The sequence below is a fragment of the Trachypithecus francoisi genome, unplaced genomic scaffold (assembly GCF_009764315.1).
Source record: "Trachypithecus francoisi isolate TF-2019V2 unplaced genomic scaffold, Tfra_2.0 Lachesis_group0, whole genome shotgun sequence".
In the NCBI taxonomy this organism is placed as follows: domain Eukaryota; kingdom Metazoa; phylum Chordata; class Mammalia; order Primates; family Cercopithecidae; genus Trachypithecus; species Trachypithecus francoisi.
In genome coordinates, this window is record NW_022681453.1 from 132,897,720 (window position 1) to 132,922,990 (window position 25,271).

The 25,271-nt window shown below is 44.7% G+C and overlaps 1 protein-coding gene and 1 pseudogene across 3 annotated transcripts in view; one reads left to right on the top strand and one right to left on the bottom strand.

Moving 5' to 3' along the window:
- LIPH (lipase H) overlaps window positions 1–12,749 on the bottom strand; it is a 57,209-nt gene extending 44,460 nt beyond the window's left edge. For both annotated transcript variants that reach the window (XM_033211946.1, XM_033211945.1), the window contains exon 1: window positions 12,564–12,749. In XM_033211946.1, coding sequence (XP_033067837.1) covers window positions 12,564–12,612 — 49 coding nt within the window. In that variant the 5' untranslated portion in view covers window positions 12,613–12,749. The remainder of the gene's footprint in view (window positions 1–12,563) is intronic.
- LOC117083845 lies at window positions 682–1,201 on the top strand (annotated as a pseudogene). The gene has a single exon (XR_004437228.1). The product of XR_004437228.1 is annotated as a 60S ribosomal protein L23a-like (transcript).
- Window positions 12,750–25,271: the final 12,522 nt, after the last annotated feature.

Genomic DNA, 25,271 nt, shown 5'->3' on the forward strand with positions numbered 1-25,271 from the left:
CCACCCATCTCAGCCTCCCAAAGTGCTGGGATTACAGGCGTGAGCCACCATGCCCAACCAGTTCCTGTGCTTTTTCTTGGTTATTTCACTGTTTAAAATGGTGTCCACTCATAGGTTTATTGCAGCACTATTCACAATAGCAAAGATGTGGAATCAACCTAAGTATCTATCAACAGATGATTGGAAAAAGAAAATATGATGTATATATACAATGGAATACTATGTACTCATAAAAAAGGATGAAATCATGTCTTTTGCAGCAACATAAGAATAGAACTGGAGGCCGTTATCTTAAGTGAAATAACACAGATGCAGAAACACAAATACTGCATGTTCTCACTTATAAAGGAGAGCTAAATAATATATCTAGGGCTGGGCATGGTGTCTCACGCCTGTAATCCTAGCACTTTGGGAGGCCAAGGCAGGCAGATCACTTTGAGCTCAGGAGTTCGAGACCAGCCTGAGCAACATGGTGAAACCCCGTCTCTACTAAAAACACAAAAATTAGCTAGGTGTGGTGGTGCACTCCTGTAATCCCAGCTACTGGGGAGGCTGAGGCAGGAGAATTGCTTGAACCTGGGAGGCAGAGGTTGCAGTGAGCTGAGATCATGCCACTGCACTCCAGCCTGGGCAACAGAGCAAGACTCCACCTCAAAAATAATAAATAGCCCTTTTCACAAGATGGTGCCGAAAACGAAGAAGGAAGCTCCTGCCCCTCCTAAAGCCGAAGCCAAAGCAAAGGCTTTAAAGGCCAAGAAAGTGTTGAAAGGTGTCCACAGCCACAAAAAAAAAGAAGATCCGCACGTCACCCACCTTCCGGCGGCCCAAGACACTGCGACTCCGGAGGCAGCCCAAATATCCTCGGAAGAGCGCCCCCAGGAGAAACAAGCTTGACCACTATGCTATCATCAAGTTTCCGCTGACCACTGAGTCTGCCATGAAGAAGATAGAAGACAACAACACACTTGTGTTCATTGTGGATGTTAAAGCCAACAAGCACCAGATTAAACAGGCTGTGAAGAAGCTCTATGACATGGATGTGGCCAAGGTCAACACCCTGATTTGGCCTGATGGAGAGAAAAAGGCATATGTTCGACTAGCTCCTGATTACGACGCTTTGGATGTTGCCAACAAAATTGGGATCATCTAAACTGAGTCCAGCTGCCTAATTCTAAATATATATATATCTCTTTTCAACATATACGTGCCTCTCTGTCAATTTCTGGTTAGGCTGGGAGGCCACACACAGACACTGACATAACAGGGCTTGGGCAAGACTCCTGTTCTACTCATCCTTTTGAAATATTCACCCTGCCACTCTACCATGTGTGATCACTCCAGAGATCTTTATGACTAGAGTTAGTGTCCTAGTAAAACCGGAACTCAGAACTTGCCTCCATGTTTGGGGGTAACAAGAAGCTGTACAAGAACCCCTTCTTTTATCTCTGGAAGAGGCTGTGTATGAAACCAATGCCCAGGGTTTGAAGGGCATTAGTATCCACTTCAGGGGAGTGTGGATTGGCTGGCTTTCTGGTAGCATTTTGTCCTCACACACCCATCTACTATGTCCAACCGGTCTGTCTGCTTCTCTCACCCCTTGCCCAGTAAAGGACAAGGACTTCAGAGGAAAATAAATAAATAAATAAATAAAATGGTGCCCAAGCATAATGCTGAAGTGCTGTCTAATGTTTCTAAGCAGGAGAAGGCTATGATGTGCCTTATAGAGAAAATACATGTGTTAGGTAAGCTTCATTCAAGCATGAGTTAGAGTGCTGTTGGCCATAAGTCCAATGTTAATGAATCAACAGTATGTATTAAATCAGAAGCCTTTAAACAGAAACACACAGAAAGTTATGTGTTGATCCGCTGACAAAAATATTGTGACCAGAGGCTTGTAGAAACCTAACCTTGTACTTCCCCTAAGAGCAATGGTTCAGTATTTGCTAATTCAGTGTTTGAGGACACTTAATAGGACATAACTAACACAAATAACGAGAACAGGCTGAATATAAAAATTATCTTCTGGACTCACGCCTATAATCCCAGTGTTCTGGGAGGCCAGGGCAGGAGGATTGCTTAAGCCCAGGAGTTTGAGATCAGCCTGGGCAACATAGCAAGACTCCATCTCTATTTTTTTGTAATTATCTTCTGAAATCATACTGCTCCAGTTATGTAGTTTTAGTTCTATAAAGTACATGTCCATTGCTCACTGAGTCCTTTTCCTAAGCTTCTCGCTTCACCACTAGGTGACTGGCTCTTGCTGTCATTTTTTTTTTTTTCCTTTGGGGCAGAGTTTCTCACTCTTGTCTCTCAGACTGGAGTGCAATGGCATGGTCTTGACACACTGCAACCTCCACCTCCAGGTTCAAGCGATTCTCCTGCCTCAGCCTCCCATGTAGCTGGAATTACAGGTACATGCCACCACGCCCAGCTAATTTTTGTATTTTTAGTAGAGACGGGGTTTCACTGTGTTAGCCAAGCTGGTCTCGAACTCCTGACCTCAGGTGATCCACCCGCCTCGGCCTCCCAAAGTGCTAGGATTACAAGCTTGAGCCACTATGACCAATGCTCTTGCTATCTTTTCAAGGAGGGCTCATGGTTAATATAATCCCTAAATTTGTTTGTATCTGGGAATAAATTCCTTAGCCTAAATGATGACCTGGCTTTGAACCATATTCTTTCCTTCAGGAAAGATCAATATTCTATTTTCTTGTGCTGAATTTCACCCTGGAGAGTTTTCCTCACTTTTTTTTTTTGAGATGGAGTTTCACTCTTGCCACTCAGGCTGGAGCGCAATGGCTTGATCTCTGCTCACTGCAAACTTTGCCTCCCAGGTTGGAGCGATTCTCCTTCCTCAGCCTCCCCAGTAGCTAGGATTACAGGTGCCCACCACCATGCCTGGCTAATTTTTGTATTTTTAATAGATATGGCGTTTCACTATGTTGGCCAGGCTGGTCTCGAACTCCTGACCTTGGGTGGTCCTCCTGCCTTGGCCTCCCATGGTGCTGGGATTACAGGCATGAGTTACTGAGCCTGGGTAAGAATTTTCTCCTTTTTATATCACTGCATTTTTCCTACCACATTCCTGAAGCATTATTTCCTTTTTCCAGAAAAACTCCCCACTGATGTAGAAGCTCCAGGATAATTCATATGTTCTACCCATTGTATTCTCAGTGCCAAGAACAGGGCCTGGTTCAGAGTTAGCATCAATAAATGTTGCTTGAACAAATGAATATCAACATGTTAGTATGTTCTGCAGAGACTGGATCCTCCAAAGTGTTGGAATTACAGGTGTGAGACACTGAACCCGGCCTCATCTTTAAATATACATTTCTCTTGGTATTTCTGAAGTCATCAGGTACTTGTATGCCTTCAGAAAGCAAAACCCTTTTGAGTTATTTTATTGTTATAGTACAAAGTCAAGGTTGTTCAGAGGTAGTGCAACAGAGCACATATAACCAGTGACCACAGAACATGTTAAACTGGTTTTTAAAGCTTAACTTCTTCTATTAGAGTTTATCTGAAACAGGAGAAATTTTGCCTGTCCTTTTCAAACTACTCTGAAATTCAATTATTCTGAAATACCATTTCCTGTTGACAGTTGGAAAATTACAGTTAGATGAGTGGTGTTTCCAATATACTTTGATAAGGAATTCAGACTCCTATTTAGAACAGGCATGATTATCATTTATTCCCCTCTATCTCTTAAAAGAAAAAGAAACATATCCAGGTAGGATACCAGGGCAATCTGACTGTAACTTCTTTAGCATAACTTTGCCTGAGATGTTTTCTTGCAATTTAATGCATGTTCTCCTGCAAACCAAATCTGGCCATGCCCATTTATATATTGTCCATGGCTACTTTCCTGCTCTAAAGGCAGAGTTGAGTGGTTATGACTAACGGTCCATAAAGCTGAAAATATTTACTATCTGTCTCTTTACAGAAAATGTTTGCCAACCCTAGTCTAATGTCCTAAACACAAATACAGGCCAAGTGTGGGTGGCTCACACCTGTAATCCCAGCACTTTGGGAGGCCGAGATGGGAGGGTCCCTTGAAGGGAGGAGTGCAAGACAGCCTGGGCAACATAGTGAGATCCCATCTCTACAAAACAAAAAAACAAAACACGACCTTGGAAAGAGTGTGAGTTTTGGAGTCAGACCTAGGTATGACATCCAACTCCACTGCCTATTAGCTATGTGACCTCTGGTAATTAATTGCCTAACCTCTCTGGGCCTCAGCTTTGCATCTGTAAAATAATCATAATAGGCCAGGCATAGTGGCTCACGCCTGTAATCCCAGCACTTTGGGAGGCTGAGGCAGGCGGATCACTTAAGGTCAGGAGTTAGAGACCAGCCTGGCCTACAGAGTGAAACCCCATCTCTACTAAAAGTACAAAAAAAAAAAAATTAGCTGGGTGTGGTGGCACATGCCTGTAATCCCAGCTACTTGGGAGGCTGAGGCAGGAGGATCACTTGAACCCGGGAGGCAGAGTTTGCAGTGAGTGGAGACCCAGTCACTGCACTCCAGCCTGGGTGACAGAGTGAGACTCTGTCTCAAAAATAAATAAATAAATATAAATAAAAATACAAAAATTAGCCAGGTGTGGTAGTGCACACCTGTAATCCCAGCTACTCTGGAAGCTGAGGCAGGAGAATCACTTGAACCCAGAAGGCAGAGGTTGTGGTGGGCCAAGATTGCACCACTGCACTCTAGCCTGGACGACAGAGTGAGACTCCATCTCAAAAAAAAAAAAATTTCTAAAGCTCAGCATGGTGGTGCAGGCCTGTATAGTCCAGCTACTTGTGAGGCTGAGGCAGGAAAAACACTTGAGTCCAGGGTTCAAAGCCTGCCTGGGCAATATGGCAAGACCCATCTCTTTAAAAAAAAAAAAAAAAAAAGGCTGGGCGCAGTGGCTTCTATCTGTAATCCCTGCACTATGGGAGGCCGAGGGGGGCAGATCACGAAGTCAGGAGATCGAGACCATCTTGGCTAACACGGTGAAAACCCGTCTCCACTAAAAATAAGAAAAATTAGCCGGGCGTGATGGCAGGTGCCTATAGTCCCAGCTACTCAGGGGGCTAAGGCAGGAGAATGGCGTGAACCCGGGAGGCGGAGCTTGCAGTGAGCCGAGATTGTACCATGCACTTGAGCCTCGGCGACAGATCGAGACTCTGTCTCAAAAACAAAAATAAAATAAAATAAAAATTCCCGCCCGGTGCTGTGGCTCACACCTATAATCCCAACACTTTTGGAGGCCAAGGTGGGAAGATCACTTGAGCCCAAGAGTTCGATACCAGCCCAGACAACAAGGTGAGACCCTGTCTCTACAAAAAATCAAAAAGTTAGCTACGTGTGGTTGCACGTGCTGGTGGTCCCGGCTACACTGAGCCTGTGGCAGAAGGTTGGTTTGCACCCAGGAAATCAAGGCTGCAGTGAGCTGTGAGCTGTGATCACACTACTGCACTCCAGCCTGGACAACCGAGTTAAGACCTTGTCTTAAAAAAAAAAAAAGAAAAGCTGCCTATGCTGTCTCAGCTATACACTCAGCTCTGGCTTCTTAGCTTCCACCTCATTTTGGAGGAATTAATTTTATTTCCCACATTTCTGATTGGGAGAAAACCTCTTCAAAGAGAGGAGACTCCTCATTCATATCCAAAGAGGTATCTGTGTAAAAAGCAGACAGAATTGTGGACAGAGGAGAGGAAGTTCTAAGATTCTACGATAGTCAATAAGCAAAGGTGGGAATTATTTGAACCTGGGAGATGGAGGTTGCAGTGAGCCAAGATCGCGCCACTGCACTGCAGCCTGGGTGACAGAAAGACTCCGTCCCCAAAAACTAAGGTATCTCAGACCTGTGGTTGATGAAGGTGCCTTGGACCCTTTGGTCCACTGACCTCCAAACTTATATGACAGAAGTCCTACATGACAGAATTTCACGTCAATTTCATGTCCTACATGAAATTAACCTTGACGTGTAGTGCCCAGTCAGGAAGTAAAACAGCCCTGACTCATACTGCTTTTTAATCTGGAGTTTTGCTTTCTAAGGTGTGCTTGAGCTTTCTTCCCCTCCACCCCGCCCCCAAACATGACAGATGTATATTAATAACTTCTTTAGAACAGAGGTCCACAGTCAGGTTTACTGACTTGATGCTGCCTGAAAGTATTTACTGAAGGCAGGGCACGGTAGCTCACGCCTATAATCCCAGCACTTTGGGAGGCTGAGGAGGGTGGATCACCTGAGTTCAGGAGTTTGAGACCAGCCAGGCCAGCCTGACCAACATGGTGAAACCCTGTCTCTACTAAAAATACAAAAAATTAGCCAGGCATGGTGGCAGACACCTGTACTCCCCAGCTACTCGGGAGGCTGAGGCAGGAGAATCGCTTGAATCTGGGAGGCAGAGGTTGCAGTGATCCGAGATGGTGTCACTGCACTCCAACCTGCGCAACAAGAGCGAAACTCCATCTCCAAAAAAGAAAGAAAGAAAGAAAGAATTTACTGAAACCCAGATAAAGATTAAGAGATACATTTTCTTTTTTTTTTTTTTTTTTGAGACGGAGTCTTGCTCTGTCACCCAGGCTGGAGTGCAGTGGTCGGATTTCAGCTCACTGCAAGCTCCTCCTCTCGGGTTCATGCCATTCTCCTGCCTCAGCCTCCCGAGTAGCTGGGACTACAGGCGCCCGCCATCTCGCCCGGCTAGTTTTTTTGTATTTTTTTAGTAGAGACGGGGTTTCACAGTGTTAGCCAGGATGGTCTCGATCTCCTGACCTCGTGATCCACCCGTCTCGGCCTCCCAAAGTGCTGGGATTACAGGCTCGAGCCACCACGCCCGGCCAAGAGATACATTTTCAAGTATTCTGCATGATTGGCAATGGATGTCAGTATCTGGGATACAAGCTCATTACGCGTTGATGCCAAAATGTTCACAGTAACCTATGCTTGAGCACACTCTTATGCTTGCCTGAAAACACTGTTCCAAAGGAATTTCCAAAAGTCCAAGAAATAAAAATCTGAAGTTTTTTTTAGGCCAGAAACTTTGCCTTCCTTGTGTTAGAAAATGAGTTGGGGCCGGGTACAGTGACTCAAGCCTGTAATCCCAGCACTTTGGGAGGCCGAGGCGGGTGAATCACCAGGTCAGAAGATCAAGACCATCCTGGCCAACCTGGTGAAACCCTGTCTCTACTAAAAATACAAAAATTGGCAGGCTGGGCACAGTGGCTTACGCCTGTAATCCCAGCACTTTGGGAGGCCGAGGTGGGCAGATCACAAGGTCAGGAGATTGAGACCATCCTGGCTAACACAATGAAACCCCATCTCTACTAAAAATACAAAAAATTAGCCAGGCGTAGTGGCGGGTGCCTGTAGTCCCAGCTACTAGGGAGGCTGAGGCAGGAGAATGACGTGAACCCGGGAGGCGGAGCTTGAAGTGAGCAGAGATCGCGCCACTGCACTCTGGCCTGGGCGACAGAGCAAGACTCAGTCTCAAAACAAACAAAAAAAGAAAATTAGCTGGGCGTGGTGGTGGGCACCTGTAGGCCCAGCTACTTGGGAGGCTGAGGCAGAATTGCTTGAACCCAGGAGGCGGAGGTTGCAGTGAACTGAGATTGCACCACTGCACTCCAGCCTGGCCGACAGAGCAAGACTGTCTCAAAAAAAAACCAAAAAAACAAAAAAACAAAAAACAAAAATAAAACAAAAAAACTCATCCTAGGCCGAGCACGATGGCTCACGCCTGTAATCCTAGCACTTTGGGAGGCCGAGTTAGGTGGATCACCTGAGGTCAGGAGTTCCAGACCAGCCTGGCCAATAGGGTGAAACCCCATCTCCACTAAAAATACAAAATTAGCTGGGCATGGTGGCACATGTCTGTAGTCTAGCTACTTGGGAGACTGAGGCAGGAGAATCACTTGAACCTGGGAGGCAGAGGCTGCAGTGAGCCAAGATCGCGCCACTGCACTCCAGCCTAGGTAAGACACAGCAAGACTCCACCTCAAAAACAAAACAAAACTCATCCTGAGCCAGATTGTGAAAGGATTACAGTTGGACAGGGTCAAACCTTGTAAAGCATTTGTTTCGCCAGGCGTGGTGGCTCACACCTATAATCCCAGCACGTTGTCAGGCTTAGGCAAGTGGATCACAAGGTCAGAAGTTCAAGACCAGCCTGGCCAAGATGGTGAAACCCCATCTCTACCAAAAATACAAAAATTAGCTGGGCATGGGGGCGAGTGCTTGTAATCCCAGCTACTCTGGAGGCTGAGGCATAGAACTGCTTGAACCCAGGAGGCGGAGGTTGTAGTGAGCCGAGATCACGCCATTGCACTTCAGCCTGGCAACAGAGCGAGACTCCGTCTCAAAAAAAAGAAAAAGAAAAGGGCCGGGCGCGGTGGCTCAAGCCTGTAATCCCAGCACTTTGGGAGGCCGAGATGGGCGGATCACGAGGTCAGAAGATCGAGACCGGCCTGGCTAACACGGTGAAACCCCGTCTCTGCTAAAAAATACAAAAAACTATCTGGGCGAGGTGGTGGGCGCCTGTAGTCCCAGCTACACCAGAGGCTGAGGCAGGAGAATGGTGTAAACCTGGGAGGCGGAGCTTGCAGTGAGCTGAGATCCGGCCACTGCATCCAGCCCAGGCGACTGAGCAAGACTCCGTCTCAAAAAAAAAAGAAAGAAAGAAAAAGAAAAAGAAAAGAAAATATTTGTTTCTTTTTCACCCTGGGCAGAGACAGGCAAGAAGCATATGGGCAGATTGCCCTCTTGATTGGAAGGATATGTCTGCTTTTAGCCACTGGCTGTATTTCTTTAGGATGCAACCGAGAAAATAAATGAGATGCCAGATTTTCTCATTCTCATTTCTGAATCATGTGCATAAATATGCACATTCACACCCCCTCATTCACCTTTGCCAACTTGTTAGAGAAAGATGAGTCACCATACAGGAACAGTTCTAAATCATTCTAGAGGATTACAAATATCTGAGGAAATAATTCTGGTTTTGGCACTAAACACTTTTCTCTGGGAAAATATCTACCTGCCAAAATATTGATAGCAGAGTAACTTTAAAAAATACTTATATCAAGCAGTCTTAATTTAGAACAACATTTTAAAACCTATGTTTGTTGTACCACCGGTAGCTGAAAAACCCTGAGGGCTTGTTAAAAATGCAGACTCCAGGCCAGGCACAATGGTATGTGCCTGTAAGTTCCAGATACAGACAGGGTGAGAAAATTTTTGAAACAGGGTCTTGTTCAGCCAGCTGAAGTGCAATGGCTACTCAGAGGCACAGTCATAGCTCACTGCAGCCTCCAACTCCTGGGCTCAAGTGATCCTCCCGCCTCAGCCTCCCCAAGTGCTGGGACTACAGGTGTGAGCCCCAGGACCAACCAGAAAAGTGTTTAAAATGTAGATTCCAGGATCTCACTCCAGACCTACTAAGTTTGGATTTTTGGAGGTGGAGTGCATTTTAATCAAGGCCTCAGGGGATTCTAGTGTACTTTAGTTTGTTAGCTGTTGCTTTGTTCACTGGTAAGATTATGGCAAACATTCCTAACATGATTTCACAAAGATTAGAAAACAAAACAAAGATCTCTGAAACTGAATGACTTGTATCCTTGGGATTTCTGAAGCTCATTTTAATGCTTAGTAATTTTTGGACTGCAAGCAGAAGGGAAAAACAAAGTGCATGCATTTGAGATTAATAATGTCTGCTACCAGATGAATATTATCCAACACCCTCCCTAATGAAAGTTCCAAGTTTATGGTTTCCTAGACACTGAGAAGACTAGAATTAGCTTACAGCTATACTATTTTTTTCCTTCAACCTACAGAAGTTTATTCTTGTGTGTCTCTGTCTGCTGAGATTCTATCATGCAGCAGTGACAATCTTCTAGAATCATGTAAAACAAGACTTTACTTCTGAGAAGATGCTAAGGAAAAGGAAGGTCACAAAAAAATTAAGTTGCTGTTTTTTCAACTTTATAAATGGAAACGTATAACGAAAGACTGGAAGAAGGTACCCACAAGCCATCTCATGTTTTTGTGTTAGGGTTGGCCCTGACCAACTTAAGAGACCTCTACCTTTATATTCTTTTTTTTTTTTTTTTTTGAGATGGAGTCTCACTTTGTTGCCCAGGCTGGAATGCAGTGGCACGATCTTGGCTCACTGCAACCTCTGCCTCCCAGGTTCAAGAGATTCTCCCGTCTCAGCCTCCCGAGTAGCTGGGATTACAGGCGCATGCCACCAGGCCCAGCTAATTTTATATTTTCAGTAGAGACGGGATTCACCATGTTAGCCAGGCTGGTCTTGAACTCCTGACCTCAGGTGATCCACGTGCCTCGGCCTTCCAAAGTGCTGGGATTATAGGCGTGAGCCACTGCACCTGGCCATTTATGCTCATTTTTTTTAATTTAAAAATGATAATAGGCTGGGCGTGGTGGCTCACGCCTGTAATTCCAGCACTTTGGGAGGCCGAGGTGGGCGGATCACGAGGTCAGTAGATTGAGACCATCCTGGCCAACATGGTGAAACCTCCTCTCTACTAAAAATACAAAATTAGCCAGGCGCAGTGGTGCACTCCTGTAGTCCCAGCTACTTGGGAGGCTGAGGCAGGAGAATCGCTTGAACCAGGGAGGGAGAGGCTGTAGTGAGCTGAGATCGTGACACTGCACTCCAGCCTGGGTGACAGAGTGAGATTCTGCCTCAAAAAAAAAAAATAAATAAATAACAAACATATACTTTAAAATATTGAATTCTCAGTTAAAAATATCATCATTGGTATGATTTTAACTTACTAGAAAATCAACTTCAAAATCATATATAAAGAAAAATTTATAGGCCAGAAATCCTAATACTGTTTTTCTATTTCCCTTCAAAACTTCATTCACATGCATACATACATGATTTTAACATAGTTGTAGTCATAGTTTGCCAACAAATTTAAGTTCTATTTTTTCTACTTGGCGTTACTTTAAAAATGTTTGCTTGGCCGGGCGCGGTGGCTCAAGCCTGTAATCCCAGCACTTTGGGAGGCCGAGACGGGCAGATCACGAGGTCAGGAGATCGAGACCATCCTGGCTAACACGGTGAAACCCCGTCTCTACTAAAAATACAAAAAGTAGCCGGGCGAGGTGGCGGGCGCCTGTAGTCCCAGCTACTCGGGAGGCTGAGGCAGGAGAATGGCGTAAACCCGGGAGGCAGAGCTTGCAGTGAGCTGAGATCTGGCCACTGCACTCCAGTCCGGGCCACAGAGCGAGACACTGCCTCAAAAAAAAAAAAAAAAAAAAAAGTTTGCTTATTTCTGCATAGCATCAGAATTAGTTTAAAGGCTACTTTAAAAAAATTAAGTTGATATACTGTCTTTTATCTATTCCTGTATGTAGAAACATTTTGGTTATATCTAGTTTCAAGTTACTGCAAGTAATATAGTTAGACTTATCTCTGCATAGGAGGCTTTTCTCTTTTAAAAGTTATTCATTTAGAATAAATTCCCAGCAGTGGTTTTACTAGCTTAAAGTACATGAACATTTTTACAGGTCTGAATATATAACATATTTACCCTTTGCCCCTCAAAAAAATTATATCAACCTTCATTACCACAGCTATCTGAAACAAAACTGAATACTTTAAAAGGTTGCAAAGTGTCGAATTTTATTTTTTTAAGCATTTCACTTTATTTTTGTTACATTATCAGGTACATTTGGGTTTTAATTTTGATTTCCTCATTATGATTAACAATTTTTGGCCGGGCGCGGTGGCTCAAGCCTGTAATCCCAGCACTTTGGGAGGCGGAGACGGGTGGATCACGAGGTCAGGAGATTGAGACCATCCTGGCTAACACTGTGAAACCCCGTCTCTACTAAAAAAAATACAAAAAAACTAGCCGGGCGAGATGGCGGGCGCCTGTAGTCCCAGCTACTCGGGAGGCTGAGGCAGGAGAATGGCGTGAACCTAGGGAGGCGGAGCTTGCAGTGAGCTGAGATCCGGCCACTGCACTCCAGCCCGGGCGACAGAGCGAGACTCCGTCTCAAAAAAAAAAAAAACAATTTTTAAGTTATAAGTATGCCAGGAACCATTCCAAGTAGTTTATCTATATTATGTTTTCTCTAAGAATAATTTAAATAAACTCTCGATGTATGAAAATATAAAAACCAACCCTCGATATATTAAATACAAGATAAATTTTTATATTTCCAGAAAATAAATCATCTCATTTCACAGAACTAGAAAGGCACAGATAAATAGGCTACGAAAGAAAATAAGACTTCTAGATTTTTCAGCAGATTTGATTGTTGTACATAATAAGAAATTAATTTGAAGACATAATAGCTTCTTTTATTATTGAGAATTTTTTTTCAGGATTAGAAAGTTCATCTAACCTGTATCTTTTTTTTTTTTTTTTAAGGAAAAGCTAAGGAAATGATATAGGCTTCCTATATCTTTTTCCTTAAAAACGACTCTACAGAACTTAAAAAGTTCACTGAAGGAAGTGGAATGATGACATGCAAAATGACAACACAACTAATTCTATTTTTTAAGCAGTTAAGAAAACCAGTTAGTAAATAACCTACCTGATCTTGCCAAGCACATCAAACTGATGAATAAGTAGAATCTCAACATATGGAAACTGGAGAGATCGTGTGTCACATTCACAAGAATGATTTACTTCGCAGAGGCTTAAGAGTTTCCACTGCGGGGTTTTGCTCACAGTGAGCTCAGACGACTCAGAGGTGTGGTGACAACAGGAAGTTCCCTAGGGACTGACTGCAGGCAGTCCCAACCCTTTCAGGATCTTTGACTCCTCCTCTTTTCAATAAAAGGTCAGTTACTGTCTACTTTATACAATTTTATGCATATCTTAATATTATAATCTGCATTTGCAGAATGACGAGTTCAGAATAGTTTCATTCTTTGTGGGCGGTTTATTAGTTGTTTGGCTTGGTGTGTTGAAATCCAGTGTGACTTGAGATCTTTTCCCCCTTGGTTCCTGTGAATGAAATAACAAATCCAGTTTGTATCTGTTGGCCTGTGTAAAAACAAAACCAGTTTTTACATTAATTCATACACTCATTCATCATAGGACAGTCTTTAGATTTTATTAAGAACATTTAATTAGGTCCAATTATATATCTACTTTTGCCAAAATATATGTATGCTTCAGATTAAAGGAAACTTTTTTTGGTATTATATCTCTTTATTTGTATTTCTACCTATCTAGAATTTCTACATCTCTAATAGTTCTTTTTTAAAAAGGAAAAATAGGCCAGCGCGGTAACTCACGCCTGTAATCCCAACACTCTGGGAGGCTGAGGCCTGCTTGAGGTCAGGAGTTTGAGACCAGCCTAGCCAACATGGCAAAACCCTGTCTCTACTAAAATTACAAAAATTAGCAGGTGTGGTGACACGCACTTGTAGTCCCAGCTACCTCAGGAGGCTGAGGCACAAGAATTGCTTGACCCCAGGAGGCAGAGGTTGCAATGAGTCAAGATCACATCACTGCACTTCAGCCTGGGCGACAGAGTGACTGTCTCAAAAAATAAATACAAAAATAAAAAAGAAAAATAAATGGAAAACTTTCAAATAGAGAGCCATGCCAGAATCTACTCATCTCAGTGATAGAGGTAACTAAACTTGTGCTGCATAGCTCCACGGTAATTTAATTCCCTTTCTGATGAGAGTGCTTGCAACACTAACTCAGGCTTCTGGTGGTCTGATGAGCTTACAAAATAAGCTGGGCACGGTGGCTCACGCCTGTAATCCCAGCACTTTAGAAGGCCGAGGTGGGCGGATCACAAGGTCAGGAGATGGAGACCATCCTGGCTAACATGGTGAAACCCCGTCTCTACTAAAAATACAAAAAAAAATTAGCCGGGCATGGTGGTGGGCACCTGTCATCCCAGCTATTCAGGAAGCTGAGGCAGGAGAATGGCGTGAAGCCGGGAGGCGGAGCTTGCAGGGAGCCAAGATCGCACCACTGCACTCCAGCCTGTGCAACAGAGCGAGACTCTGTCTCAAAAATAATAATAATAATAAATAATAAAAAAAATGAACATGCTGGGCGCGGTGGCTCATGCCTGAAATCCCAGCACTTTGGGAGGCTGAAGCGGGTGGATTGCTTGAGCCCAGAAGCTCCAGTCCAGTCTGGACAACATGGCAAAAACCCATCTCTGAAAAAAAAAACAAACATTCTTTAGTGCACCTGTGGTCTCAGCTACTCAGGAGGCTGAAGTGGGAAGATCACCTGAGCCTGGGAAGCAGGAAGTTGCCATGAGCCAAAATCATACCACTGCACTCCAGCCTGGGTGACAGAGTGAGACCCTGTCTCTAAATAAATAAATAAATAAAAAAGACACAACTTAAGAATACATTTCATCCAAAGCATCAGGCAAAAGCAATTAGTCATTTAGCATTGTCTACCTGAAGTATGGATTTGTGAAGTAATAGTACCCCTCATATAAGTTTAACTGTTAGTTCTCTTCATGTTCCCACATCATTTGAATAGCAGGAGATTCCTTTGCAGGAAGTAGATTCTAGCAATGCTTCCCAAGAAGTCAGTAAATCGGAATCACCTGGGAGGTTTTAAAAGTACTGTGTGCAGATTTCTGTTTCACACGTCAGACCTAATGAATGCCAAGACTGCCTAGGGCTGACTTACTATATTAACCTGAGTTCAAATCCCTTGTCTTCCACTAGCTTAGTTGTGTAGACTTATGCAAACCATTTAAGTTTTGTGTGGTTTTTTTTTAGACGGAGTGGAGTCTCGCTCTATCACACAGGCTGGAGTGCAGTGGCGTGATCTCGGCTCACTGCAAGCTCCGCCTCCCGGGTTTACGCCATTCTTCTGCCTCAGGCTCCCTAGTAACTGGGACTACAGGCGCCCGCCACCACGCCTGGCTAGTTTTTTGTATTTTTAGTAGAGACGGGGTTTCACCGTGTTAGCCAGGATGGTCTTGATCTCCTGACCTTGTGACCTGCCCGCCTCGGCCTCCCAAAGTGCTGGGATTACAGGCGTGAGCCACCGCGCCCGGCCCGCTGCTTTTTTCTTTTTTCCAGACAAAGTATCACTCTGCCACCCAGGCTGGAGTGCAGTAGTGCAAGCTCACTGTAACCTCAAACTCCTAGGCTCAAGTGATCCCCCTGTCTCAGCTTCCCTAGAACTACAGGTGTATGCTACCACGCCCGGCTAATGTTTTGATTGTAGAGATGGGATACTTGCTACATGGCCCCGGGCTGGTCTCAGAATTTCTAGATTCAAGTGATATTCCCACCTCAGCCTCTCAGTGTTGGGATTACAGGCGTGAGTCACCGTGCCTCACCCAACATTTAGATTCTTAAAGTCTGTTTTCTTAGCTGTAAAATGAAGATAATAAAATCACACGTTTCACAGAGTTGTTATATGGACTAAATGAGATATTACAGTTAAAGTCCTTAGCACTGTGCTAAGGTAAGTGCTCTGGCAACTTGATAACTGTTATTATCTAGCTGGCCACACATCTGTACCTTTCCTTTCCAGCAGAAGGCAGCCAGCACAATGTTGAGAAGAGAGACTCAGATGGGATTTTTACGACTGGGGGGCACCCTAAGTCTTGGTGCTTCAGCTAAGAGACTTCAGTCACCACTTCAGCCTGTTTTTGGTTTTCGTTTTGTCTCCTGCTTGGAGAAATAAATTAAGGAACTGTGAATAAGTCAAACCAAATAGGCCAGGTGTGGCGCGGTGGCTCACGCCTGTAATTCCAACACTTTGGGAGGCCAAGGCGGGTGGATCACCTGAGGTCAGGAGTTTGAGACCAGCCTGGCCAACATGGTGAAACCTCATCTTTACTAAAAATACAAAAGTAAGCCAGGCATGGTGGCACAGGCCTATAATCCCAGCTACTTGGGAGGCTGAGGCAGGAGAATCATTTGAACCCGGGAGGCGGAGGTTGCCGTGAGCCGAGATCATACCACTGCACTCCAGCCTGGGTGTCAGAGTGAGACTCTGTCTCAACAACAACAAAAAAAGAAAAACCAAATAGATAGCCTGTTAGCCTGTCTATTTTTTGCTCAGCTTTTGTTTAGTTTAGAGAAAAAAATTTGCTTTTATTTTTGTAAGCTTTACTAATTTGAAAACAACTGCCCTCTGGAACAAATGGAGACTTGTTTCACATCTCTTTTAGGAACATATTAGGGAATGCCTTGCTCCCTGTTCAATCAGTGTATTTGCCTGATAAATATTTGTTGAGGTCCTATGAGTTTTCAGTACCATGCCAAGTGCTTATCTACATAGAGCTAATATGTACATTTTCCTGGAAACTATCCAATTATAGGAATGGAAATCATTTCTTTTTTTTTTTTTTTTTTTTGAGACAGAGTCTCGCTCTGTCACCCAGGCTGGAGTGCAGTGGCCAGATCTCAGCTCACTGTAAGCTCCGCCTACCGGGTTTACGCCATTCTCCTGCCTCAGCCTCCCGAGTAGCTGGGATTACAGGCGCCGCCACCTCGCCTGGCTAGTTTTTTGTATTTTTAGTAGAGACGGGGTTTCATAGTGTTAGCCAGGATGGTCTCGATCTCCTGACCTCGTGATCCGCCCGTCTCGGCCTCCCAAAGTGCTGGGATTACAGGCTTGAGCCACCGCGCCCGGCCGTAGAAATCATTTCTATTGGGAGGACTCTTTGTGCTTTTTGTCGTCTTTGTTGTTTTTGAAACAGGGTCTCACTCTGTCACCCAGACTTGAGTGCAGTGACTCGATCACAGCTCACTGGTCTTGATCTCCTGGGCTTAAGAGATTCTCCCACCTCAGCCTCCTGAAGAGCTGGGGTCACAGGCACATGTCACCATGCTCTGCTAATTTTTTAATGTTCTTGTAGAGATGGGGTCTCACAATGTTGCCCAGGCTGGTCTCAAACCCCTGGCCCCAAGCAGTCCTCCTGCCTCAGCCTCTCAAAGTGCTGGGATTACAGGCATGAGCCACCGTGCCTGGCCTCTTCGTGTTACTATTAATGATTTTCCTGCTAGTGGGAACAGAAGGTCTCTAACTTCTTAATGGTGCTCCTTTCTATTTTAGGCATTCAGAACAGCACAAAAATCAATGGAAGAAACTGTCCCTTATTTTTTTTGCAATAGTGAGAAATATCAAATATAAGAAAACATAAAACAGTCCCAAGAATGGGAGAGAGGAGAGGCAGGGAGGAGAGGAGAATGGATGTGACTGTAAAAGAATCTTTTAGTTGGCCGGGCTCATGCCTGTAATCCTAGCACTTTGGAAGGCTGAGGCAGGTGGATCACCTGAGGTCAGGAGTTCGAGACCATCCTGGCCAACATGGTAAAACCCCATCTCTACTAAAAATACAAAAATTAGCTGGGCATGGTGGCGGGTGCCTGTAATCCCAGCTACTTGGAAGGCTGAGGCAGAAGAATCGCTTGAACCCAGAAGGTGGAGGTTGCAGTGAGCCAATATTATGTCATTGCACTCCAGCCTGGGTGACAAGAACAAGATTCCATCTTAAAAAAAAAAAAAGTCATCTTTTAGTGAAAATCATCTTTTAGTGATGAAACAATTGTGTATCTTAATTGTGGTAGCGGCTATGTGGTGGTGGAAAGGTGATAAAATAGCACAGAACTACACACACTTACATATGAAACTCTAAATGAGGTCTGTGGATTGTCAACCAGGGTCAATTTTTTTTGTTTTGTTTATTTTTATTTTTTTTTTTTACTTTTTTGAGACAAAGTCTCACCCTATCACCCACCACAACCTCCAACTCTTGGGCTCAACTGATCCTCCACCACAGCCTCCTGAGTAGCTGGGACCATAGGCACAAGCCACTGCACCTATTTTTGTAACTTTCTGAGAACCAATAATTCTTTTTTTTTCTTTTACTTTTCATTTTTTTTGAGACACAGTCTTGCTCTGTAGCCCAGGCTAGAGTGCAGTGGTGCAACCTCGGTTCACTGCAACCTCCACCTCCCAGGTTCAAGCTATCCTCCTGCCCCTCAGCCTCCCAAGTAGCTGGGATTACAGGCATGTGCCACCATGCAGAGATAATTTTTATATTTTTCAGTAGAGACAGGGTTTTGCCATGTTGGCCAGGCTGGTCTCAAACTCCTGGACTCAAGTGATCCACCCTCCTTGGCCTCCCAAAGTGCTGGGAATTACAGGTGTGAGCCACCATGCCTGACCCAAAAATTATTTCAAAATAAAGTTTTTCAGGCCGGGTATGGTGGCTCACGTCTGTAATCCCAGCACTTTGGGAGGCTGAGACGGGTGGATCTCCTGAGGTCAGGAGTTTGAGACCAGCTTCACCAATCTGATGAAATCCCGTCTCTACTAAAAATACAAAAAAATTCACCAGGTGTGGTGGTATGCACCGGTAATCCCAGCTACTTGGAAGGCTGAGACAGGAGAATCACATGAACCCAGGAGGCAGAGGTTGGGAGGCAGAGGTTGTAGTGAGCTGAGGTTGCGCCATTGCACTCCACCCTGGGAAACAAGAGCAAAACTCCATCTCAAAAAATATATATATATATATACATATATACACACACACACACACACACACACATACACACACACACACAACACACATACACACATACACACACACACACATATACACACACACATATACACACACACACATATACACACACACACACATATACAACACACACACACACATATACACACACACACACATATACACACACACACATATACACACACACACATTACACACACACACACATATACACACACACACATCACACACACACATATACACACACACACACATATACACACACCACATATACACACCACACATATACACACACACACACACACACACACATATACACACACACACATATACACACACACACCACATATACACACACACACACATATACACACACACACATATACACACACACACACACATACACACACACACACACATACACACACACACACACATACACCACACACACACATATACACACACACACATATACACACACACACATATACACACACACACATATACACACACACACACATATACACACACACATATACACACACACACACATATACACACACACACACATATACACACACACACATATACACACACACACACATATACACACACACATACACACACACACACATATACACACACACACACGCACACACACACACACATATACACACACACACATATACACACACACACATATACACACACACACACGCACACACACACACACATATACACACACACACAAAATTTAGCCGGGCATGGTGGCAGGCGCCTGTAATCCCAGCTACTCGGGAGGCTAAGGTAGGAGAATCACTTGAACCCAGGAGGTGGAGGTTGCAGTGAGCCAAGATGGTGCCACTGTATTCCAGTCTGGGTGACAGAGCAAGACTCAGTCTCAAAAAAAAAAAAAAAATGAATTCCACAATTTTAAAAGATGAGTCAACTCCTAATCATTTGAAATCATTTATTCAAAGGTACTCTAAGAAAAAGCATTTCTTCATTTCCAATCAGTTAATTAAGATTTTCTCAATTCTGTGACCTCCTGATTACAACTCAAGAATACCAGTTTTCCTATTTTCCAATCTAGTATTTCCTCTGGGTTTTTCTTCATCTTTATTAAACCTAGAAGTCACTTGCTACAGAAAGCATATTTAAAAGGTACAGGCAAGCTTCCAAACACATGGACAGGAAAAACAGGTATGAAGTGTAATGGAACTAAGGGGTGGAGGTTTTATAACTCTCATTTGTTTTGACAGCCAAGAAAGGTGACCTGTGTCCCCACCTGCCCAGGTCTAGGGCTCCAAGCTGGCATATGACTCACTATAACACCCTTTTGCCTTCCGCATCAGTGACCTTGCCATTTCTCACTTTCATTCCAAGTTTGGAAAGATAAGCGAGTTTCTTCAATTCATATCCTGCAAAGAGATAAGGGTAACTTTCCCCAATTCCATTTATTTATTTCATTTCATCAGTCCCTCATTGATGGAACATTTCTAGAGCTCTCAGTACAAGAAATAAGGAAGAAACAGAACATACTCCTTACATCAAGAAGACAGACACATTAATAATGAAAATGGTAATAATAATGCTAATATAGGCCAGCATGGTGGCTCATGCCTGTGATGCCAACTGTGGGGGTCGCACGGCAACATATTCAAGCTTATGTACAAGGCGTTTGAGGTCGGGGCATGGAAAAATACGGCGCTGTGTGTATGTTATTTGTGCATGAGAATGAAACTCGACCCTGAAAACAGGACAGGGAGTGGAGTATGTGGCGTGATAAGGAACGCTGAAAACAGCCTCCTGAGAATGCGGTTTGAGTGTTTTTACAAGGCCACAGGTGCCTCACGACCCGACCTCAAAAAAGCCATCTAGTGGATGTTTGTGGTTTAACAAGCCCTTTCAATAAATACTTGGCGGACAGATGCTGGGGCGGACTCTCTTAGAAGAGCTACCCCACATTCTAACTGGCATGAGATGGTATCTCATTGTGGTTTTGATTTGCATTTCTCTTTTTTTTTTTTTTTTTTTTTGAGACGGAGTCTTGCTCTGCCACCCAGGCTGGAGTGCAGTGGCCGGATCTCAGCTCACTGCAAGCTCCGCCTCCCGGGTTTACGCCATTCTCCTGTCTCAGCCTCCGGAGTAGCTGGGACTACAGGCGCCCGCCACCTCGCCCGGCTAGTTTTTTGTATTTTTAGTAGAGACGGGGGTTTCACCGTGTTAGCCAGGATGGTCTCGATCTCCTGACCTCGTGATCCGCCCGTCTCGGCCTCCCAAAGTGCTGGGATTACAGGCTTGAGCCACCGCGCCCGGCTTGATTTGCATTTCTCTAATGACCAGTGATGATAATCATCTTTTCATATGTCTGTTGGCTGCATAAATGTCTTCTTTTGAGAAGTGTCTGTTCACACACCGGGGCCTGCTGTGGGGTGGGAGGCTAGGGGAGGGATAACATTAGGAGAAATACCTAACATAGGTGACAGGTTGATGGATGCAGCAAACCACCAGGGCACGTGTATACCTATGTAACAAAACTCCACGTTCAGCACATGTAACCCAGAACTTAAAGTATAATAATAAAAAAAGAGAAGAGTTGCCCCCTGTCCCGCTCAGCTGAAATTGTCTGAGAACTCATTCGTGGCATTCATTGCAAGCTATAAGCTCTGCAAGTGGTGCCCCCGACATGATCGCCTTGAAGTTCCGTGTGAAGGAGGCCAGCTCACCAATTTTCGGGGAATCCCGGTAAGGGACAGTCCTGACTCCCATCAGAAGGACACCACCCACACGTAAAATATCAGGGGTTGGGTTACCATGGGTCAGGAAATGACCAAAGAACAGAAAGTATTTTTTAACAGTGCAACAGCTACTTAAGGCTATCCAGTGCACTGTAGCGCCTGGAGCTCTACACAAGTTCATGCTTTTAATGTGGCAGGAATGCCCTTGGTTTCCTGATCAAGGAACCTTAGATTTAGAGCTATGGGACCAAGTAGGTCGCTGCCTGAAAAGAAGATATGAGCAAGGTCATTTTACTAATTTTACTATTTTGACCACCTGGGCGTTGTGTCCTCTTTATCTGTCAGATCGCGGTTAGACGGCCCATTATCTCCACCTGAAAAGAATTCAGAAGATTTGAAGGGAGAGATTCCTCACCCCACTTCATTCCCTTCTATGGTGAATAAGGAGGAGATTTTTTCTAGTGAGGAAAAACAGGAACCAGAACAGCGGGGGCGGGGCGGTGCTCCTCTCTCTTCTTCAGTCCCTTCTGTAGAGGGGCCTAAGGAGGACATTTTTTCTAGTGAGAATAAGGACGGACCGGAGCCTTTTCCTCCCCGTATAGAAAACCCATTGCCCGGCCGGGCACGGTGGCTCAAGCCTGTAATCCCAGCACTTTGGGAGGCCGAGAAGGGCGGATCACGAGGTCAGGAGATCGAGACCATCCTGGCTAACACGGTGAAACCCCGTCTCTACTAAAAAATACAAAAAATTAGCCGGGCGAGGTGGCAGGCGCCTGTAGTCCCAGCTACTCGGGAGGCTGAGGCAGGAGAATGGCGTGAACCCGGCAGGCGGAGCTTGCAGTGAGCTGAGATCCGGCCACAGCACTCCAGCCTGGGCAGCAGAGCGAGACTCCGTCTCAAAAAAAAAAAAAGAAAAAAAAAAAAGAAAACCCATTGCCCGCCTTTCCTCCACCCTTAAAGGGACCTGTACTTGTTGGCCCTGTTCAGCCAACAGCATCTCCCATCCCCCCTAAGGAGACTGGAGGCTGCCCCAGGGACAGTTTTTAGATAAAATCCCCTGGTCAGCGATGTCAGTATAATCGGGTGGCCGCGTCTCCTCAACAAACTTCTCTGCTGGAGGGGTGCCGCCAGGAGGAAAGGAAAGTGGTGATTTTGATTGTCTTCCTAACATGCAAATTCCCATTTCCTACTTCCAGCATCAGCCTTTCTGGCCTTGTCTTTTTTCTGTTTTTCGGGAGTATAAGGGGAAGTTGCATGCTACTTCCTGGGTTTTATCCCAGCTAGCTCTAGCTTTCTTGCTGCCCACAGAGGCCTGGGGCAGCAGAGTTGCTAAGATGCCAGGGAGTGCCCATTTGGTCACTGGCAGTCTGGGCAGGTTACCCCTTTCTGGGTTTGTGGTGACAGGGGAGGCCAAAAAGCACAGAGCAGGCAGCTCCAGCCTAGTCCTGAGGATCCGCCTCACCACGGTCACGTGCCTTAGTAACTGCGCCCAGGAAGTGGCCTGCTGCTTGCTGTGCTGCTGCTTTTCCTACTTCTGCCCTTCCCTGCCACCCCCTCACATGTCTCAGTTGACAAGCAATTCCTTGGCTTCCCTGGCCCCCTAGGGAAAGGGCTAAGAAACAGTCCATGTGCACCCCGACCTTACTAGCCTAAGGTGGGCAAAGGAGTGTGGAGCGGCCTAGAGTACAGAGCCCTGGGGGAGGAGCCCGCTAATAAGGGGCGCTCTCCCGTAGCCATATATTAAATGCTAACTAGGCTAAGGTGGATGAGATCTGCCACCTGTTGTCATCTTCAGAAGACAGACGCCACAGTAAGGAATGTTTGTTTTGCTTTTTTATAAAATGTTTAAAAACACTGTGGCTAAGAAACTTCAAAGCAGACCCTGTGCTGCATGTCTGCTCCTCCCCTAAGCCTCTCTGCTTGGGGGTGGTAAAAATAATAAAAAGCCGAGCATATTTTCAGTACCTTACCTAACAGGGTTGGCTCCAGGCGTCGGTGGCCTAGAAGATAAGGGGAATGGTTTTCTCCCAGCCTGTTACCCTCTTGCCTCCAGCCTTCCCGCTTACACACGCACTTTACCACCCTATCATTCTCTAACCTCTTACTGCCACTTGTAGTCTTCCTTCCTTCCTCTCAGGATAAGGACAGCAACAAGTGGCAGGCTATTAAAAAGAGAAGCTGCCCAAGGAGCCCAGAACGAATAAAAAGAAACCAGCCACAACCCTACTTTCCCAAGCTCACTTCTAAGACATTCCAGTTAAAGGCTGTTGCAGGAAAATGGCCAACACTAAAGGATATTTTTTAAAGTTTTTTCTTTCTTTTTTTTTTTTTTACACATTTAAGTTAACTCAGTGCAGGTTTATTATCCTGGCGACTTGCAGTCACATTCTAATTACTTTCAAGGGCCAAAATATTGTGAAAATCACTTAAAATATCATGCCTTAGATTAACAGCTGGCTTTATCTTTTGCCATTTCTGTATTTTATATGTTATGTACCTGTCTCATAATCTCCCTAAACATATACAAAAGACTACAGATTTAATAGCTTCTCTTCTCATAAAGGGATGCCAATGTTGCATCTGGCTGTCAGGATATGACCCTGCTATTCTTTTCCTACCTTTAAGCAAGGAAAAATTTCATACTCTCTTAGCTTATGATTTTGATTGGCAAGTAGTTATGCTTTATTGCTGACTTTATTGGTAATATCAGCTTTCATTTACCAGCCTCTAAGCTCCTGAACTTTTTACAAACTGTACCTGTTAAATTTGTATCTATTGTTGTCTCTGAGCCTTTACTTCATGCCACCACTGTCTTACAGGTGGCTCAAAAAAAAAAAAAAAAAAAAACACCTGAAAAAGCAGTTGTATTGTGGCAAGATGCCATGCAGAACTGGCAGCACAAAATCCAGGAGCATTTTAAAAACTACGCAACAGGCGGAATTAGGTGCCCAGATATTGGCCTTACAAACTTGTCCTCACCAAGACATAAATATAGTTAGTGATCCCGTTTATGTGGGGTATAGTATTACTCATTTAGATCTTTCACATGTGAAGGGCATTACTAATAAACCCTTATTAGCTTTGTTTCTTGCAGCGCAAGAGCTCCTCTGTGCCTGTCATCACCCTCTTTACATCACAGATATTCGCTCTCATTCTGGGTTACCTGCTCCCTTATCAGAAGGCAACGCTCGAGCTGATGCTCTGGTATGACCATACATGTGATTTGCAAATTCACCTGCCTTTTTGCGAGCTGAAGCTGATCGTGCTTTTTTTCATCAGAATGCCCACAGTCTTAAACAACAGTTTCATTTGACACTTACTCAAGCTCACATGATTATTAAAACTTGTCCTGATTGCCGACGGCATTCTCCTTCCCCTTTTTCCTTAGGCCTTGGTGCCAACCCACGAGGTCTGGTGCCTAATGCTATTTGGCAAACTGATGTTACTCAGTATCCACCCTTTGGATGTTTCAAATTTCTCCACGTTAGCATGGGCACTTACACAGACCTGATACATGCCACCCTCCAGACCAGAGAAAAAAACCAAAGATGCAATTGCTCATTTGTTTAAATCTATTATAACTCTAAGCCTTCCACATACTATAAAAACTAATAATGGGCCGGGCGCAGTGGCCTATAATTCCAGCACTTTGGGAGGCCGAGGTGGGTGGATCACCTGAGGTTAGGAGTTCAAGATCAGCCTGGGCAACACAGTGAAACCCCATCTCTACTAAAAATACAAAATTAGCCAGGTGTGATGGCACATGCCTGTAATCCCAGCTACTCGGGAGGCTGAGGCAGGAGAATCACTTGAACATGGGAGGTGGAGGATGTGGTGAGCCGAGGTGGCGCTATTGCACCCCAGCCTGGGCAACAAGAGTGAATCTCTGTCTCACCAAAAAAAAAAAAAAAAACTAATAATGGACCTTGCTATCTTAGTGCTCAATTTGCATATGCACTGCAACTTTGGCACATACAACACAAAACTGGTATTCCTTATAACTCAACCAGTCAGGCCATTG